The sequence below is a fragment of the Octopus sinensis genome, unplaced genomic scaffold (genome assembly GCF_006345805.1).
Source record: "Octopus sinensis unplaced genomic scaffold, ASM634580v1 Contig00274, whole genome shotgun sequence".
In the NCBI taxonomy this organism is placed as follows: Eukaryota; Metazoa; Mollusca; class Cephalopoda; order Octopoda; family Octopodidae; genus Octopus; species Octopus sinensis.
Window position 1 is genome coordinate 1 of NW_021823808.1, and position 21,127 is coordinate 21,127.

At 35.7% G+C, this 21,127-nt stretch overlaps 1 protein-coding gene across 1 annotated transcript; it reads left to right on the forward strand.

Moving 5' to 3' along the window:
• Window positions 1-361: 361 nt before the first annotated feature.
• On the forward strand, window positions 362-21,056 carry LOC115226882 (ATP-dependent helicase brm-like; the record flags this gene model as incomplete). The annotated part of the gene is given in 4 exon segments (XM_036515497.1): window positions 362-661; window positions 696-858; window positions 860-3,030; window positions 20,858-21,056. Coding segments are annotated over 4 exon segments (2,779 nt in total), but the record flags the coding sequence as incomplete, so codon positions are not given.
• Window positions 21,057-21,127: the final 71 nt, after the last annotated feature.

Here is a 21,127-nt window from a genome sequence, read left to right on the forward strand (position 1 = left end):
CAAAAAGTACCAACACCAGTCCCTTCCTACCTAACAGACGCAAGAAATGTAACATATTACCCAAAACACCTAGATCGAGAAGGAGTCCTCTTCCCTTGAACCGGAACCCAATCCCCAGCTAACCAACGAAATGAGACAACTTGCTTCTCAGGTCACAGCTACCCAACTAAACAAAATAAAAGCCCAAATAAGCACATATCAACTAATCAAACGTGGATTACCAATCCCTTCTGAGCTCTTAGATGATTTAGGAATCATAAACCCACTTGTATTCCTAAAAAATAATCACCACTAGAAAATAGATATGAACATATTATTAAAAGAGCGGGAAAATATGTAATATAATTTATCGATTTTTCAGAATTAAACAACAATTAAAATATCGATCGGAAAGTCTGGCGGGAGTTTTGAACAGTCTTAGTGAGGACAATAAAATGAAGGCTTTGATCGAGTTGAAGGCGATTGGCCTGCTGGATCTCCAAAAGCACGTGCGGGAAGAAGTGTTGTGTGTGATGAAGGAGTCCTGCCGAATTGAGGGACCTGCCTTTGGTCGTCGAGTCAAGAGACAAAGCCTCCGTGATTCCAGAATAACAGAAAGAATGGAAAAACATGAAAAAATGGAATCCGAGAGACTAAGAAGACAACAATTTTTAGTTAAAATGTAAAAATTCTGATTTTTAGGAATTTTTGGGGAGAATTCAGCAACATCAAAGGCAATTCCGTGAAAATATGCGAATTCGAGCAACCAAACTGGGCAAAGTGAACAAGGCCGTGTTAAACCACCACCTGACGAATGAACGAGAGCAAAAGAAAGAGGAGGATCGAATTCGGCGGGAAAGAATGCGTCGATTAATGGCAAATAAATAATTAAACACGTTTTTAGGAAGAGGATGAAGTGGGGTACCGAAAGTTGATAGATCAAAAGAAGGACACCCGATTGAAATACTTGTTGGAACAAACGGACGAATATATAGGGAATATGGCCAAGTTATTGCAGTCCCACATGTGTGATCGGTCATTGGGGGAGGAAGGACAGGACTGTTATTCCATTGCTCATTTTAATCGAGAAAAGATTCAAGTCCAGCCTACAATCCTCACAGGCGGCACTTTGAAGTTGTATCAGATTGCTGGACTGGAGTGGATGGTGTCTCTTTATAACAACAATTTGAACGGTATTTTGGCAGATGAGATGGGTTTGGGCAAGACTATTCAGACTATTGCTCTTCTGGCCTATTTATTGGAACATAAGAGAATTCACGGTCCCCATTTGGTTGTGGTGCCCTTGTCGTAAGTGGTCGTGCTGATTGGAAGGACTTTGTCCAATTGGGTGAATGAGTTTGGTCGATGGGCACCTTCGATGGCTGTGGTGGCATATCGAGGGACCCCACAAGTGAGGAGGGAAGTCGGCTTAAGAATGAGATCTACAAATGTAAATGTGGTCATTACAACATATGATTATATCATAAAAGACAAAAATGTCCTTTCGAAGGTATCTTTTTTGACTAACAGGAAGATGAGGTGGGTTTATCTGGTCATCGATGAAGGACATCGTATGAAGAACCATCACTGTAAACTGACCAGTATTCTTTCCAGCAAATTCCATGTCCCCTACCGACTGCTTCTAACGGGGACTCCTCTGCAGAACCGTCTTCCTGAACTCTGGGCTCTTTTAAACTTTATTCAGCCGACAATATTTAAATCCTGTGCCACGTTCGAGCAGTGGTTTAGTGCTCCATTTGCTAGTATGAATGAGCGGGTGGAACTTAACCAGGAAGAGTCACTTTTGGTAATTCGTCGACTCCACACGATTTTACGTCCATTTATCCTTCGAAGACTAAAAAAGGAAGTTGAATGTCAGTTGCCGGATAAAGTGGAATATATAATCAAATGTGCCCTCACTCCACTCCAGAGAATTATGTATACACATATGCAGAAGAATGGAGTAGTCCTCACATGTGATGAAAAGTCCAAAGTTGTTGGGAGGTCACTTTCTAATACTCTTATGCAATTACGGAAGATATGTAATCATCCTTTCATGTTTGAGTCGGTTGAAAAGTCGTTGGCACAGAAATTTGGAATGTCCAATGATATGGTCACTGGGCCTCTTCTTTTCCGTGTTTCGGGAAAATTTGAAGTCCTTGACAGAATATTGCCCAAATTGAAAGCAGTGAATCGAAAATGTCTTGTTTTTTGTCAAATGACATCTTTAATGAATATTTTGGAGGATTATTTGAATATGAGGGATTTTTCTCACCTCAGATTGGACGGGTCTACCAAAGCTGAGGACAGGGAGTTCCTCTTGTCTCAGTTCAACGACCCCCAACTTGACACGTTTATATTCCTTCTGAGTACTCGGGCTGGTGGGTTGGGACTGAACTTACAAACTGCGGACACAGTGATAATATTTGACTCTGATTGGAATCCCCATCAAGACCTGCAGGCCGAAGACAGAGCACATCGGATTGGGCAGCTCAGACAAGTCACAGTACTTCGTCTAGTCACTGTTAATTCTGTGGAGGAAAGAATTCTTTCTGCTGCAAAGAATAAACTAAATATGGACGAGAAGGTCATTCGTGCTGGAATGTTTGACCAAAAGTCAACATCCGATCAAAGAAGGCAATTCTTGCAGAGTTTATTGGATCAGGACGGAGATGAGGTTAAGGACGCTGATTCTATCCACGACGATGAAGCCATCAATGCTATGCTAATGAGGTCAAACGAGGAATATGAGTTGTTCACACAGATGGACTCCCAGCGTGAACAAATGGACAAACGTGACAATATTCCTTCAAGAGTAATCACCGAGGATGAACTCCCCCTTTGGCTTGTTCATTCGTCTTATGAAAAAGTGAACTCGCCAATTTGGGAACATTCTTTCTCACGGAGACGGGCACAAGTTGAGGAGGAGGATTCGAGTTTCTCAGAGGATTATGTGCCCAGTAGACCAAAGAGAGCAGTCAAGCCAACCCAGAGGGATATTGGTCAGCTCTTGAACGATTTGTTGACATTTTTGATTGACTATCATGACGAGTAATGGTTTTAGTATAGTTAAGGGATGGCCGAGCATTGAGATTGATTGTCCTTTCCTGGAATTGCCATCGAGGAGAGAGTTGCCTGACTATTACGAGATTATTAAAAAGCCAGTGGACATAAAGCGGATTAAGGTGTTGGGTGTGTTGTATTGTAGAGTCGAATCAAGTTGAAGAAATACTTCATTGGAGGAGTTCTCTAAGGATGTTGTACTCATGTTTGAGAACGCCCAACTGTACAATATTGAGGAGTCTTTGATTTTGAGGATTCTGTTGAATTGTGTAAAGCATTCATTCAAAAGAAAAATGAACTGAGTAGAGCTCAGTCTTTTCATGACATTCTCTATTTGATAATTTCATTCTTTGTTGAATAAATGAATTGTAGTGACCTCTATCGTCTGGGAGGTGTTATAAGATCATATTTTTGTGTAATTTGATGGATATGGTCAATGTTTAATACAGTGACTCTTCCAAATTAGCCCCCCTTTTAATGCTCATCTCTCTAATTAGCCACATCTTGAAAATTCTTTTGAGAAAAATTTATTTTTTAGCATTCGGTTAAGATTTTTTTAATGTATTTAAATTTATACAGAAAAAATAATTTTTTATGCATTTTACAGAACATGTATACTATGCAATCACGTTCTTCTTATGCCCGTCCTATTTTTGATGAAAGATTGAAAATTTTGACATGCATTTTCTTCTGAATATCTTGGAGATTGATTTTCTTTGGTACTTCATTAAAAATATCTGGAATAAAAATTTTTTTTTAAAAGTATTTGCTCTTTAAAAAGTTTCTAGGTTAAGTATTTAATAATCTAATTCTTTAAACGCGAGAGGCTGATGCGATCGAGAAAGAGCTAGAGCGTACTATCAATGAAATATCGCTTTTTAATGTTCGAATAGGCTAAAGATTGCTCGTAAGCCTTGATTTAAAGAGGCCAAGACAAAGTCCATTTCCACTCCGCAGACCTCTGGGAACCATAAAATAGGCATTCTGCAGACAATCATGAGGAGATGCAATTAGTGGCTACGCAAAATCATCAAATGACATTGCGGACATAATACGTTGGAAGAGTTTTGTAATCAGAATTTTTTTTGTTTAAACGCGAAATCATCAGGAAAGTAGTATCGGAATGTGATATATGTCGATTTGCGACACCACTATAAATAGTTGATCCTGAAAACCACATCATAGCCTCACAACCAAATGAGAGATTTCAGATAGATCTGATTGATCTCAAAAGGTGAGACTTTGGTATTAAATAAATTCAAATTTCTAGTATATTGTCAAACAATATTGTCGAATTACGAATGTCCGACGGAACAATGAAAAAAACCCACATGAAACGAATCAAAAAAATAAATAAAGATCAAAAATAATTAAAATTTTAGTTATAATCCATAAAGAAAGTTTTTTTCAATTTCTGTGTAACGTTATATGAAAATTTTAGAGCTTTAGTGCTTAAACGTCTTACGCCTTATTATTGAATTAAATCTGTAGTAGATACATTTAGAATTGTTTTTATGTAAGATAACAATTATTAAATCTTAATAAATATATTTTATTTTAATATACTAATTTTTAAAGCAAGTTTTTGTGCATTATAATTTTAACAAATTAAAAAATATCATAAAAAAAATTATAACTTCTTTTAAGAGTTTGATCAAATTAAGTATATTAATTTGAAACATAAAATTTCAAGTATTTTTTCTTGATTTTTTTCTAAGTCCACTCGGGTAACCCGTAGCGCTCGGTAATGCCCAGCGCCTGTGACATATTATGTCCAGTTTTGGTGATTTCATTATTTCCGCGGAAAGTAGTAGCAAGTTTTTTCAATTCGAATATCGATTTTTTTCTTACCAAATTTAGAATTAAAATAGCTGGCCCTAAGTGGCCACCCTCCCCTAGGTACTCGCTTGAGACGATCTTTGACATAGTTCAAAAGAGATGACATCCACTCTCCTGGGTTGGACGAATCAATAGACTCACAAATAGCTTTTAAGGATAACAAGTTGACGAGAGCTGCTGAGTTTCATTGTATTTGACAGGGCATTAAGACAGCCATGAACAGACAAATCCACATTTTCTTGAGCGTCATTTACTTGGTATTCTGTGGATGCGTCCATGGAAATGACTTTTCCAGACTGAGAAAAACCAACCATCCTTACACCACTAACAAAATTTAAACTCTGTAGACTTTTTCTATTTATATTATTAGTGTTTTTTATTTAACCAAAAGTTTGTTAATCGAAAAAAAATAAAAATTTAACATTAAACGCAATAAAGTTTAAATTAACAAAAGTATACTGTGACACAAACAAAGTAAAAAAAAATAATGGCTTCTTTGTTCTTGTTTATTTTCAATGATTTTGTCAAATCTTGGCACTTTTTGCTAATCGCAATACGAATGTCATGTTCAGGATTCAGGCGATTTCTGTATTTAGCTTTAATTTCCAAAAGAGAGCTGAATCCTGACTCGCATAAGTATGTCGTTGCAAATGGAATCAGTTCATACAAAGCCTTTTGAGATAATTTTGGATACATTTTCACTACTGAACTCCAAAATTGCTCCAATGTACAATTGTAAGACTCTATTTTAAGTGCTTTGTTTGTTCGAAGATCAATCAGATCTTCTTTGAGTTCATGATCATCTGACATAATTTTCAGATTATACGAAAATGGACTCGAAATCCATTTATTCGTAATATTTAGATCCGTTCCGAAATATCCCCCAAAAGACGTGGATAATACTTCTAAATGAGATATAACTTCTTGACGAAAAGTAAGATTCATTGAATTGTCGACCACCTTTTCTAATTCTGATTCAGATTTAAAAAACCTTGACTTTTTCCACAGAAACCAGCTTCGTTCCCTGAACCGCCTTACAAGATCAGCAACTCGGGACTAATTAGCCGGACATCGTCAATGGTCGCTAGAGGCTATTTGGACACATCTTGAAGATGGACCCAACTTCACCTCCCTATGTGACCATGAAAGAAAACTTCCTATCAGATGACGTAAAATTCCGAGGACGACCCATAACAACCCTACCGGTTGTTCTGCAACACGACTTGAGGCTTTTAAAGAAAACCCTGAAGACCTGTGATGATCTCGACAATCTTCGGATACTGGCCCAAAACCGCAAAGATTTTTCTCTCAATATTTCCACCTGCAATCGTATCATTCACAATCTGACATACAATTGATGGATTCGGCAAACAATTTAACGCATAAAAATTAATTAGATGATCCCTTATCCTCAAATTTGAATCAAAAAGTTTATCAGGTTCTAAGAATTGAATTTTTTTAATTTTAATAAAAAGAAAATATAATCTTAATAATAAAATGGTATGGTGTGTGTCTGTCTGTCTGTCTGTGTGTCTGTCTGTCTGTCTGTGCACACCCACATTCAAATTGTTACAAACCAGATCAAATTGTCAAAACCTTCCCTTTGTAGTTATTCGATAATGAGGCACATAAAAGGTTGATATCCTAAGAACCTTCCTGTCAAAAAATTTAATAAGAAAGAATATCCTCGATGATGAGGTCCCCAAAACTTCAAGTCAATTTTCTGCGTTTTTGTTAAAATGAACAACAAGAAAGTCCTCGACTCACATGATGTGGTCCCCCAAAACCTTCAAGCCAAAAATTAAAAAAAATTATTTTCTGCGTTTTTGTTAAAATGAACAACAAGAAAGTCCTCGACTCACATGATGTGGTCTCCCCCAAAACCTTCAAGCCAAAAAATTAAAAAAAATTATTTTCTGCGTTTTTGTTAAAATGAACAACAAGAAAGTCCTCGAATCACATGATGTGGTCCCCCAAAACCTTCAAGCCAAAAATTAAAAAAAATATTTTCTGCGTTTTTGTTAAAATGAACAACAAGAAAGTCCTCGACTCACATGATGTGGTCCCCCAAAACCTTCAAGCCAAAAATTAAAAAAAATTATTTTCTGCGTTTTTGTTAAAATGAACAACAAGAAAGTCCTCGACTCACATGATGTGGTCCCCCAAAACCTTCAAGCCAAAAAATAAAAAAAATTATTTTCTGCGTTTTTGTTAAAATGAACAACACAAGAAAGTCCTCGACTCACATGATGTGGTCCCCCAAAACCTTCAAGCCAAAAAATTAAAAAAATTATTTTCTGCGTTTTTGTTAAAATGAACAACAAGAAAGTCCTCGACTCACATGATGTGGTCCCCCAAAACCTTCAAGCTAAAAATTAAAAAAAAATATTTTCTGCGTTTTTGTTAAAATGAACAACAAGAAAGTCCTCGACTCACATGATGTGGTCCCCCAAAACCTTCAAGCCAAAAAATTAAAAAAATTATTTTCTGCGTTTTTGTTAAAATGAACAAGAAAGTCCTCGACTCACATGATGTGGTCCCCCAAAACCTTCAAGCTAAAAAATTAAAAAAATTATTTTCTGCGTTTTTGTTAAAATGAACAAGAAAGTCTCGACTCACATGATGTGGTCCCCCAAAACCTTCAAGCTAAAAAATTAAAAAATTATTTTCTGCGTTTTTGTTAAAATGAACAACAAGAAAGTCTCGACTCACATGATGTGGTCCCCCAAAACCTTCAAGGTAAAAATTAAAAAAAATTATTTTCTGCGTTTTTGTTAAAATGAACAACAAGAAAGTCCTCGACTCACATGATGTGGTCCCCCAAAACTTTCAAGCCAAAAAATTAAAAAAATTATTTTCTGCGTTTTTTTAAAATAAACAACAAGAAAGTCCTCGACTCACATGATGTGGTCCCCCAAAACCTTCAAGCCAAAAAATTAAAAAATTATTTTCTGCGTTTTTGTTAAAATGAAAACACAAGAAAGTCCTCGACTCACATGATGTGGTCCCTCAAAACCTTCAAGCCAAAAAATTAAAAAAAATTATTTTCTGCGTTTTTGTTAAAATGAACAACAAGAAAGTCCTCGACTCACATGATGTGGTCCCTCAAAACCTTCAAGCCAAAAAATTAAAAAAATTATTTTCTGCGTTTTTGTTAAATGAACACAAGAAAGTCCTCGACTCACATGATGTGGTCCCCCAAAACCTTCAAGCCAAAAATTAAAAAAAAATATTTTCTGCGTTTTTGTTAAAATGAACGACAAGAAAGTCCTCGACTCACATGATGAGGTCCTCCACAACCTTCAAGCCTCGTGAGGCCATTAATTAGCTTAGCTATCTTTTTTCGATGACATAAATTCTTTTTTGTTAAATTTTCGTTAAAAAAATAAAATAAAAGCTCTAATTGTTATCGACCATGAATAGACTGTGCAATTATCAGATTTTGAAAACCACTAAAAGGAAAAAGCAAAAAATTATTAGAGATTTACATAATTGATTCTTTTTAACTGCGCGAAACTGACAAATTCGATTATGCTACTGTTTAGATTTCTTAAAAGATAGAGGCAAATAAAATTTAAATTAGTCATGTAAATTTCAATTTGCCTATATTTAAATCTCCTTGATTTAACAGGCTTTAATTTTTTTCCTTATAATACTACAAAGATGAAGCTGATTATCATTTTCTTTACCGAAACAGACAAGTTCGATTATGCTAAAGTTTCAATTCCTTTAAACATAGAGGCAATTAAGTATAATGGCTTTGATTGGATAATACACTTTACATAAATTTCACTAAATACATTACGTAGAAAATTTAATATAAATTACTGATTCGCGTTTACAAAATCATAAGAATGTCCTATAAAGAGAGATCTGAGAATGTAACAAACAAGAGAATATGAACCATATAACAAAAAAAGAGAAACGAGGGAAGATGTGCTTAAATGGTGAGGGAACTTAGACAACAGCTGAACAAGGTCAGGACTGCTGTTAGACTCAACTACGGGTAATAGAATTATGCATTCTAGGTTAATTGTTTGGGATGAATGTACGATGGCTCATAAAGGCGCATTCAAGCAGTTGACCGAACATATAGAGATATCAAGAATGTAGCGACCATTTGTTTGGGGGAGCATTAGTTGTATTGGCAGGTGATTTTAGACAGACGCTGCCAATTATTCAAAGAGGGACGCCTGCGGATGAATTGAATGCCTGCCTCAAATCGTCATATTTGTGGACACACGTGAAAAAGGTAAGCTTAGATGTAAATGTACATGCACATTTACAAGGCGTTAATAGCATATTCCCACAATCCTTCTAGATATTGGAAATGGGGCAATCACTTCAGAAATGCACGACCAGAAAATTAGGCTACCGGAAGAATTATGTATTTTCGTAGAGAAACAGCAGAAGAATTATTGAATGCCGTCTATTCCGAACTATCTGAACACTACGTGAATTTCGACTGGCTGCGTGAACGAGCTATATTAGCTCCACTTAATGATGAGGTACTTAATATAAATTTAGATTTATTAATGAAAATCCCTGGCAGAGAAAGAATATATAAATCGGTCGACGTTATTATGGACCATGAAAGGGCCTGCGATAGATTTAAGAGACTACAATTTCCGCTGAAGATAAGTTTTGCTATGACAATAAACAAGGCCCAGGGACAGTCTTTAAAGGTAGTAGGCTTATTTTTAGAGAACGAGTGCTTTTCACATGGCCAGCTGTATGTGGGGTGCTCAAGGGTAGGTAGAAGAGAAATTTATTTATATTTGCCAAGGATGGACGGACTGCAAACATCGTTTATCCACAGGCCTTAGAATAAGGTTATATCAAAGCAGGTCGCATTTATATATCTACATAAATTTATAGTTATTTAAGGAAACTGCGAGCGTAGCGAGCAGGGCCTCCGCAGGAGCTAGCTCGCAGTGAGCGAAGCGAACTGCTGAGCTAGTTTGCTTATAATAAAAATAAATTTAAAAACAACAAAATCATTCAACAACTATCTTCTGCATTTTGGCTACAAACGCATCCAATTTCTTATATAGGGAAATCCTTAATATCAATAAAAAACCAAAAAAACATTTTTTAGTCGACTTTAATTCTCATGTTCATATCTGAGTTCAAATCCTGAACCATTCTGTCCAATTCAACTCCATCAATTTCAAACAAAGTCATAAAATTACTACAAATATATAAACATTGTGTCAAACAAACTTTATCGACAAACAAGACATTATTTTTAGCATTCTCTTCAAAATAACTGACAAGAATATTTATAAACAAATCTGCAAAATTACTCATGAAATAATCCAATTTTATGATCTGAAAATTTATTAAAAAACAAATCAACTTCCCGACAATCCTCGAGGTCCCTTGCGATCGAAATCAAATCCAAATCCCCCACCAACCTAAGCACAAACAAGGACGCACAATCCTTGTCCACCATTTGCTTCTAATACTCAAAAAACACAAAAATAACAATCAGTTCAAAAGGACGTTCAAAATTGTCGTCATTTCGAGACACAACAACAGCCAAATAACAAACCAAATAAGGCGACCGACTCACAATACCAAAAAAACTAATCATCAGTCACTTCCATCAACCTGCTCTCAAAAACAGCTCACAAAAAACTGGGAGTGACTCAACAGAACGGAAATAAACAAACAACGACCAATTCAGCATCCACAAATGATCAGTAATGCCTTCACAAGACTGATTTTTGACTAACCTTATCCACAACCCAAACCTGTGATAAAACCGCTCCAATTCAGCCAAGTGGGTCTCAGCCCGACTGAAGTTACCCAAAAGAACCGCACAGCACAACTTACCCCAAAACCTTCACAAACCGGCCAGAATCGACATAAAGCATCTAAAACACGTGCAAAGAACCTACTAGTGGATGAAGTAACTCCAATTAGAGGTAGGCCTCCTCGTATTTTCCAATATCGAACTTGAATTGGACAAACTCAAAGGCAAAGCACAACAAATTGGGGAAATCAGTCTAAAAATAGTCACAAAATGGCTACATCAAATTCCGACTGCAATCTGCTGAAAACCATGCTGGGGACTCTAAAATTGATGGGTTGATAAGATCACGTGCTGCCGTTGATTTCGCTCTTGAATTTGGAAATGGCCGCAATAGGGGACCGAAGGACTTTTCGTTCGAGGAGAGTACGTGCTAATTTTTTCACGTTTTTCAAGTAATTCTAATAAAATATTTGAATTAGTGGAACCATGTGGGACTGTTTCAGTGTTGTGTACTATTTTGTAGTATTCAATCTCGTCGTCTATTCCGTGGGTTTTTGACAGTAATTCGAGAATGGAGAATTCATATCTGATTTTTGTATATCTTTTTAAGATTATAAAAATATTTTGATAATACATAACTTTCACGTTAATTTATTATTTTTTAATATTATAATTATATAAAATTAACAAAATTATAGAGTTTTGTAGATGTTTTTGGACGTTTAGTCTGATTATCAGAACTATATAAATCTTATTTAAAATTAATGTTACATGCCATCAAATGCTATTTTTCGTCCCTTCTACCTTTCGTATTTTAAATGACAGCGTAGTATTCATGAAGGCAATAAAATGTGCATATTCACAAATGGGTCAAAAATATTTACTTGATTTCGAAGAGATACATGTCAAGCAGTAAGATTTGGTCCTCTGTAAAATGACCTCCTCGATTTTAATCTCCATTGGTATCTTTATCCTGAAATGGACAGCTATGAAAGAATTTTCTTTGACATTAATGTGATTGATTATTCATTGAAATATTTCCATGTCTCCGGCTATCCAAAATTTAAGAAGGACGAGTTTTTGTGGACATGACGGAATTTCTATAATTTTGTTAAAAAACCTTGGGCAAGTAGCAATAGCAGCCCTGGTTCAAATCTATAATTCCTTAATAAACAACAATTCAATACCTACCATTTAGAAAATTGCTCACATTTGCACTATCCTGAAATCGGGAAAGCCTAGATACGACCCATCGTCAGACAGACCAATTTTCCTCCTTTGCGTAGTATCTAAAGCTCTGGAAAAAACTGGTACTCAAACGAGTCAAACAATTATTTCTTCATTTGAATTTCCAACATAGATTCAAAAGTGGGAAATCTACGGCTTGGCTTTTACCAGGCTGATTAACTTAATCTCAAAAGGACTAACGTTGCTACTACGTTACTTATAGTTGTCTGGTGCGTGCGGTTTTGTTACTTAACAGACTTTCGAAAAATATCAAAAAATGAAACCACTCATCAAATAATAAATAAAGTATGATTGTTGGGCTCTAATAATACAGATTAGTCGATAAATCGATAGGTAACAAAATGGGCGGGTTTTATAACGGACTGTGACATTATATTTTTGTAATAAAACCATCATTAAGACTTTGTGAATTTGATTTCCTGTATTTTGAAACTGTAGGCCTTCATTGTTAGCTGGAGTTTGTTTACATTTTTCCTGATCATGAAAAGTCACTGTTGACAATTTAATGCCTACGCCTCGAGTGGAAAATAAAATATAAAATGAATTTATAATTACTTTTCTTATCAAGTTCTAATCAGATTTTTATCGAAAATCTTAAAAAACAAATATCGAGTAAAAAACTCACAAAAAGACAAAATTGTCAAGTAAATTCAAATAACTTCAAATCTAGAAAAAAATTCAAGATCAGCAAAAAGACAAATTAAATTAGAAAAAATCAAAATCACTTTTAATTCGAAGACCAGTATTTTCCAATTGTAAAAAACATTTTCAATAGTACTGAGCAAATTAGTACGATCTATTTATGCTTAGCAAATTTAAACCTGTCATAGTCTGTTTGAGAAGTTTTTGTTTACTGGCTTTATATAGTAAAAAATAAGACCATAATTTGCTATTACAAGCAAAATAATCATAACAAATGAAACATGAATAATCCAACTCGGCACGGACTTTAAATTCTTACATTCAAATAGTTGCTCCACATCGACATAAAAAGCCCCGTCTACAAATTTAGAATTAATAAAATACAATGTCGTAAATATCCCGACAAGTACTAAACCTCAGTTTATTCAATTTTTCCAATTGAGGCAGACATTTAGTGCAAAATGATTTATTCGGTGGTGGGAGTTGTCCATATAAATATTTCTTTTTGAAATAAAATTTTAAAACAACCCAAGCTGTGGCTCCGTCCAACATTTTGAAAGATTTGTTGATAACTTTACAAATGTTTTATAAGTTTCTGAAACTTGTCCATTGAATAGCAATCTAATTTGACAATATAAGTAAACCTTCGCAAAATGCAGTATCCCAAATATTAATTACTGTGTTGATTGAGAGTTGGACGTAGTCGTAGGTGATTCCACGGTAAACAACAGAGTGACCACAGTTTTCCACAATCTAGTAGTCAAAAGAATATTTAAATGCCATTTTTCCTCTAAGTTTTTGCACTTTAGAAAGCAAATTTTTGCAGTCAATGCAAATGCTAAAAGGACGAGAATATTTTCCAGCACAATCCATAAAGAACCCCAACTCTTGGCTGTAGTTTACAAGAAGCTTGTAACATGTCGATTTATCAGAACTGAGTGCATAGCCTATTAAAACGATCGTCAAGACAAGCATTGCGGTAAAGTTTTGAAATAATTTATTAATGAAATCCAATTATTTTTAAGATTAATTTTATTTTGTAATTTTTTAAATTACTAAATATAAAGGTTTTAATTAGAATATGATAAACCTTGAATAAAAAATAATATTTTATCGCAAAAAAAACTTTCGTAACAATAAAAACCAAAACCTAAAAAGTTAAATTAAGAATTATTTATATCAGAAAGATTGCTAAAATATTTTCCAATGAATTCATCTGATCCTTCGAAATATAAATTGTGGGTCGTTTTATTTCAAAAACTCCACTGCCTCTTCAGGTCTCATCCCAAGACGCTAAAAAAACTCACAAAAAATACTTTCATAAGATAACAACAAACAACTGTTGCACTTCTCGACTTTCCAGCCTTACAGTGCACATAGACACGAGTTTTTGACTCAAAATAATTCATGATAAAATCGACTGATTTTTCCAAATCAGACATTGAGGGCGAAGGTCCCATGTCAATAGTGGGGACTCTCAATCTTTCTATTCCAAGACTTTTAATGGTCTGTCAATAAATATTTAAGAATTACTTTAGAACTCGGACTGGTTAAGTATAACTCATAATCTTGACAGAGGCAGACAATTCCGTGAATGTTATAAGAAGGAATTAACTTTTTTATTACGTTAAAAATTACTTCATTAACAATAAGTTTTTTTGAAGGCAAGGCTCCTAATATAACACATTCGTCCACTACGCTGTACCACGTGGTTAATAAAAGTTTTTTGAGTAATTTGTTGTATAGTAAAGTCGGGAGGAATGATACATATGCTAAAGATTGTCTTAAAATAAACATAACAATTCCACTATAAATTAAATTTTATTTATTTTAATTAATACCAAAAAATCTTAAATAAATCAATTAAATTTAGAAAACTCGATTTGGTACCACGTGGTAGATATAATCCATTGTATTCAATCTAAATTGACTATGTGGTTAATGTTATTTTAATAGCCAATTAAGGCAAAAATACTCATTTCAATAACCAATATTATTCGTTTAAATAAAATATGTCAATAATATTCTCTGGTTGTGGATTCCTCTTACTTTTGATGGTGTTATAACATTGGTCACACAAACACGTTGATTTTTCGAAGCAGCTGCCAACTGAAGTCTACCTGTAGTACACGCAGCGCAGAATATGGCTCCACAACTACGACAATGATGCTACCCGATTAAATACTCCTCTAACCTTCCTTACTGTCAGAGAAAAGACTATTTTACAATTAGCACACAGTCGACAATCCTTATCCGAATGCCACTGAGTGTTGGATACTCGATTGGCGATTATCTAAATGTTTTGGTCACTCCATGTGCCTGAAGGGACGAGTTTTCCGAGGCCAATTCACGGATTCCGGTGGTCAGATCAACGTTTTTGAGTTTCATTGCTAACAACTGTTCTCTGGTCTCTTCGTCCCGTTCTTCAATCTTGAGATACCTGAGATTCCTTATATTAATACTACTCTTTCATTAGCAGGTCATTCGACTCTAATTGAGTCCTTAACTGCTTTTCCAGATCTGACCAGTCAGTCAACACACAACAACCTTCTTTCTCGTTTGTTTGAATTTGTAGTTTGTCTAAGCTTATTTTGAGTGAATTGGTTGATTGTGTCAGCTCGAAGTTTAATTTTGTGATTGAATTGCAATTTTCGTCATATTTTTCCTGCAAATCAGCATTTTGTACTAAAAGACAGTCAATTTCCTGTTTTCTAGATATATGAACAGCGTCGGCTTGGTTAATGTAGTTCTAAGTATTATAAAATAGTATTTATAACCTTAAAAACTGAATTTAAATATTTAAAACGATTCAAAACATCGAACAAATAGCATTTAATGTGTTCTCCCCTGTCAGCTGACTCCAAACACAGTTTTTTCAGTTCGACTGATCCAAATGCAGCCTTTCGGCATTGACAATCAAATTTATTAGAAAGAGACGATTCTTCTCGGTTTTTGCTTCCCAAATCCTAATCTGACTGGACTGTGATGAACATTTTAATATCAATTTTTGTTGCGTCAATTTAAAGTTTTGTAAACTTTTTTGTGTAATTCGAATCACTCAAATCCATCATTCTGAGACACTCGTAAAACTTGCCAATTGATTCGACAATTTGTTTCAACAAAAGTAGCAAATTAGAATGCTTGTCCAACGTTCTTAATTGAGCACGAACGGAAAACACGAAATCGTCATTTTTTCAATAATTGAAGTTTTGAAATGCAAAAGTCTCGATTCTCGACATTGTCAATTCAGTCTGATTCATTAATATCCGGATTCGTCGATTACAGTTAATTACTGGCACAAGAAGACTGACAAGAATCGAATCAATCTCATCTCGATGGCAAACCAGCCTGCCACGTGTCTCATCAACCAATCCTTTTAGGCCAATAACTTCATCTTTCCAAAAATTCCAAGACCCAATTTTCACTTTATTCACTCTAAGGGAGTGCCCAATTATCAGATTCTTTAAAACTTGTAAATTTTGACTCATTGAACACTGATTGGCCTCCGCAACTTGTTTAATATTCGAATAGGCTAAGATATGCTCATAAGCCGTGATTTAAAGAGGCCAAGACAAGTCCATTTCCACTCCGCAGACCTCGCAAGTTCAATTTGCCGTATAGAATGAGCAAATGTGGCAATTTCCTCGCTTGTGATTTGAAATGAGACGATATTAATAGTTTTGTGGTGGTCATCTCTTCACGAATTAAACTGGCTGTCCTTTTAATGACTCTCCAGACAATTTCGACTTTCTCCTGTTGATTGTACAACTCAGAATAATTGAATCAAGCGTGTTTTTGGACGAACGAAGCGAAGTGGCGAGTTTTGGGAGGAAAGTTCGGATTAAACTCATTTTTTGCTCAAGATCACAAAATGTCGACATTTTTTGGCCAAGGTTGGCATTTTCTTGTTCGGTAAAACTAATTTGTTTGGTCAAATCTTCAATCTATGTAAATAAAGCACGTTTTATTCAACTTGACAGGAGTATTCCAGTTCCTTGCATTTCATAGCTTCGTCAAAAGCCGCGGTTTGTTCGATATTCATAATTCGGGCTGCCTCGACTTTATTTAAAAGTTTTTCCTAACAAGAATAAACGACTTTCCGACCTGTTCTGTCCTGAGGTAGTCGATCGTGACTCGAGACGTCTCATCCGTCCCCGCCGACTGAACAAAAAAAGAAATTTGAGTCTCAAGTTGTCCAATCTGACCAAAAAGTGTCTCATTTTTTTATAAAAAGTCTAAAAATCAGTCCAAACTGGGGACACCTTCTTGAAATAGTAGTCATACTCTGAATATTGGAGACTGTTGACAAAAAACATTTAATAATCCATTTAACAAACATAAATGAATTAGAAAACAAGTTTTTTTGATAGTATTTGTGTTATTGTCAAGTCTTTTCTTAACGAAATTGCAAGTTTTTGTGATTTTTTGATATATTTTTGCATGTTTTGGGCCAATTTATTAACCCGACTTTTTGAAACTTCAATACAAGTTGATTTGGCGTGTTTTTTCATCAAATCAAGTTTCTCTCTGCAATATTCACTCAAATCTGCCTGCTCTTGTTTAAATTGTGTCAAATCTGCTTTGATCTACTAATATAATACATTAAAAAAACAAAATTCAATTTTTTGATGTGCTTTTCTCTGAAAAGTGCCGATTCTGCTCTTAATTTTTGACATTCTTGTTCCAAGTTGGATTTATCTTTTTCCAACTGTTTGTTTATTAGTTGAAGGCTATCAATTTGTTGTTGCATCAAATTTTTGTCGTCGGTCAACAATTCTTGTTGTCCATTCTAATATATATATATTTGAGGACTTGATGGGTTGAAAAGTGAACTGATAATTCTTCGCAAGTATCAAAATTCTCAAAACATGAAGGGCAGACAAATCCTCGGAGGTCATTATTTGTGGATAATTCGTCTTGTGTTGGTTTTTTGTCCGCGTTTTTACCCTTTTTTTAAATATTTGTAAACTTACTGAAAGGCGTATTAGTTTTCTCATTAGAATTCAAACAATTAAATTTTATTATTTATTAACAAATTGTTTCTAAATAAATAAGTTTATGATATAATTAATTAAATATTTTTCATTATATTAGATTTAAATTAATGTTTTTTAATAGAATAAAAATGAATATTTACTATAAAATAATCAATAAATAAAAATTAATTTTTTTAATTATTAAATGATTATTTCAAATAATTAAATAAACATATATTATTTAATAATACACGTTCATTGTGGTTGGAATGATTTATACTTCTCAGCCCGATATTGCCCAAAAAGTACCAACACCAGTCCCTTCCTACCTAACAGACGCAAGAAATGTAACATATTACCCAAAACACCTAGATCGAGAAGGAGTCCTCTTCCCTTGAACCGGAACCCAATCCCCAGCTAACCAACGAAATGAGACAACTTGCTTGTCAGGTCACAGCTACCCAACTAAACAAAATAAAAGCCCAAATAAGCACATATCAACTAATCAAACGTGGATTACCAATCCCTTCTGAGCTCTTAGATGATTTAGGAATCATAAACCCACTTGTATTCCTAAAAAATAATCACCACTAGAAAATAGACATGAACATATTATTAAAAGAGCGGGAAAATATGTAATATAATTTATCGATTTTTCAGAATTAAACAACAATTAAAATATCGATCGGAAAGTCTGGCGGGAGTTTTGAACAGTCTTAGTGAGGACAATAAAATGAAGGCTTTGATCGAGTTGAAGGCGATTGGCCTGCTGGATCTCCAAAAGCACGTGCGGGAAGAAGTGTTGTGTGTGATGAAGGAGTCCTGCCGAATTGAGGGACCTGCCTTTGGTCGTCGAGTCAAGAGACAAAGCCTCCGTGATTCCAGAATAACAGAAAGAATGGAAAAACATGAAAAAATGGAATCCGAGAGACTAAGAAGACAACAATTTTTAGTTAAAATGTAAAAATTCTGATTTTTAGGAATTTTTGGGGAGAATTCAGCAACATCAAAGGCAATTCCGTGAAAATATGCGAATTCGAGCAACCAAACTGGGCAAAGTGAACAAGGCCGTGTTAAACCACCACCTGACGAATGAACGAGAGCAAAAGAAAGAGGAGGATCGAATTCGGCGGGAAAGAATGCGTCGATTAATGGCAAATAAATAATTAAACACGTTTTTAGGAAGAGGATGAAGTGGGGTACCGAAAGTTGATAGATCAAAAGAAGGACACCCGATTGAAATACTTGTTGGAACAAACGGACGAATATATAGGGAATATGGCCAAGTTATTGCAGTCCCACATGTGTGATCGGTCATTGGGGGAGGAAGGACAGGACTGTTATTCCATTGCTCATTTTAATCGAGAAAAGATTCAAGTCCAGCCTACAATCCTCACAGGCGGCACTTTGAAGTTGTATCAGATTGCTGGACTGGAGTGGATGGTGTCTCTTTATAACAACAATTTGAACGGTATTTTGGCAGATGAGATGGGTTTGGGCAAGACTATTCAGACTATTGCTCTTCTGGCCTATTTATTGGAACATAAGAGAATTCACGGTCCCCATTTGGTTGTGGTGCCCTTGTCGTAAGTGGTCGTGCTGATTGGAAGGACTTTGTCCAATTGGGTGAATGAGTTTGGTCGATGGGCACCTTCGATGGCTGTGGTGGCATATCGAGGGACCCCACAAGTGAGGAGGGAAGTCGGCTTAAGAATGAGATCTACAAATGTAAATGTGGTCATTACAACATATGATTATATCATAAAAGACAAAAATGTCCTTTCGAAGGTATCTTTTTTGACTAACAGGAAGATGAGGTGGGTTTATCTGGTCATCGATGAAGGACATCGTATGAAGAACCATCACTGTAAACTGACCAGTATTCTTTCCAGCAAATTCCATGTCCCCTACCGACTGCTTCTAACGGGGACTCCTCTGCAGAACCGTCTTCCTGAACTCTGGGCTCTTTTAAACTTTATTCAGCCGACAATATTTAAATCCTGTGCCACGTTCGAGCAGTGGTTTAGTGCTCCATTTGCTAGTATGAATGAGCGGGTGGAACTTAACCAGGAAGAGTCACTTTTGGTAATTCGTCGACTCCACACGATTTTACGTCCATTTATCCTTCGAAGACTAAAAAAGGAAGTTGAATGTCAGTTGCCGGATAAAGTGGAATATATAATCAAATGTGCCCTCACTCCACTCCAGAGAATTATGTATACACATATGCAGAAGAATGGAGTAGTCCTCACATGTGATGAAAAGTCCAAAGTTGTTGGGAGGTCACTTTCTAATACTCTTATGCAATTACGGAAGATATGTAATCATCCTTTCATGTTTGAGTCGGTTGAAAAGTCGTTGGCACAGAAATTTGGAATGTCCAATGATATGGTCACTGGGCCTCTTCTTTTCCGTGTTTCGGGAAAATTTGAAGTCCTTGACAGAATATTGCCCAAATTGAAAGCAGTGAATCGAAAATGTCTTGTTTTTTGTCAAATGACATCTTTAATGAATATTTTGGAGGATTATTTGAATATGAGGGATTTTTCTCACCTCAGATTGGACGGGTCTACCAAAGCTGAGGACAGGGAGTTCCTCTTGTCTCAGTTCAACGACCCCCAACTTGACACGTTTATATTCCTTCTGAGTACTCGGGCTGGTGGGTTGGGACTGAACTTACAAACTGCGGACACAGTGATAATATTTGACTCTGATTGGAATCCCCATCAAGACCTGCAGGCCGAAGACAGAGCACATCGGATTGGGCAGCTCAGACAAGTCACAGTACTTCGTCTAGTCACTGTTAATTCTGTGGAGGAAAGAATTCTTTCTGCTGCAAAGAATAAACTAAATATGGACGAGAAGGTCATTCGTGCTGGAATGTTTGACCAAAAGTCAACATCCGATCAAAGAAGGCAATTCTTGCAGAGTTTATTGGATCAGGACGGAGATGAGGTTAAGGACGCTGATTCTATCCACGACGATGAAGCCATCAATGCTATGCTAATGAGGTCAAACGAGGAATATGAGTTGTTCACACAGATGGACTCCCAGCGTGAACAAATGGACAAACGTGACAATATTCCTTCAAGAGTAATCACCGAGGATGAACTCCCCCTTTGGCTTGTTCATTCGTCTTATGAAAAAGTGAACTCGCCAATTTGGGAACATTCTTTCTCACGGAGACGGGCACAAGTTGAGGAGGAGGATTCGAGTTTCTCAGAGGATTATGTGCCCAGTAGACCAAAGAGAGCAGTCAAGCCAACCCAGAGGGATATTGGTCAGCTCTTGAACGATTTGTTGACATTTTTGATTGACTATCATGACGAGTAATGGTTTTAGTATAGTTAAGGGATGGCCGAGCATTGATTGATCCTTTCCTGGAATTGCCATCGAGGAGAGAGTTGCCTGACTATTACGAGATTATTAAAAAGCCAGTGGACATAAAGCGGATTAAGGTGTTGGGTGTGTTGTATTGTAGAGTCGAATCAAGTTGAAGAAATATACTTCATTGGAGGAGTTCTCTAAGGATGTTGTACTCATGTTTGAGAACGCCCAACTGTACAATATTGAGGAGTCTTTGATTTTTGAGGATTCTGTTGAATTGTGTAAAGCATTCATT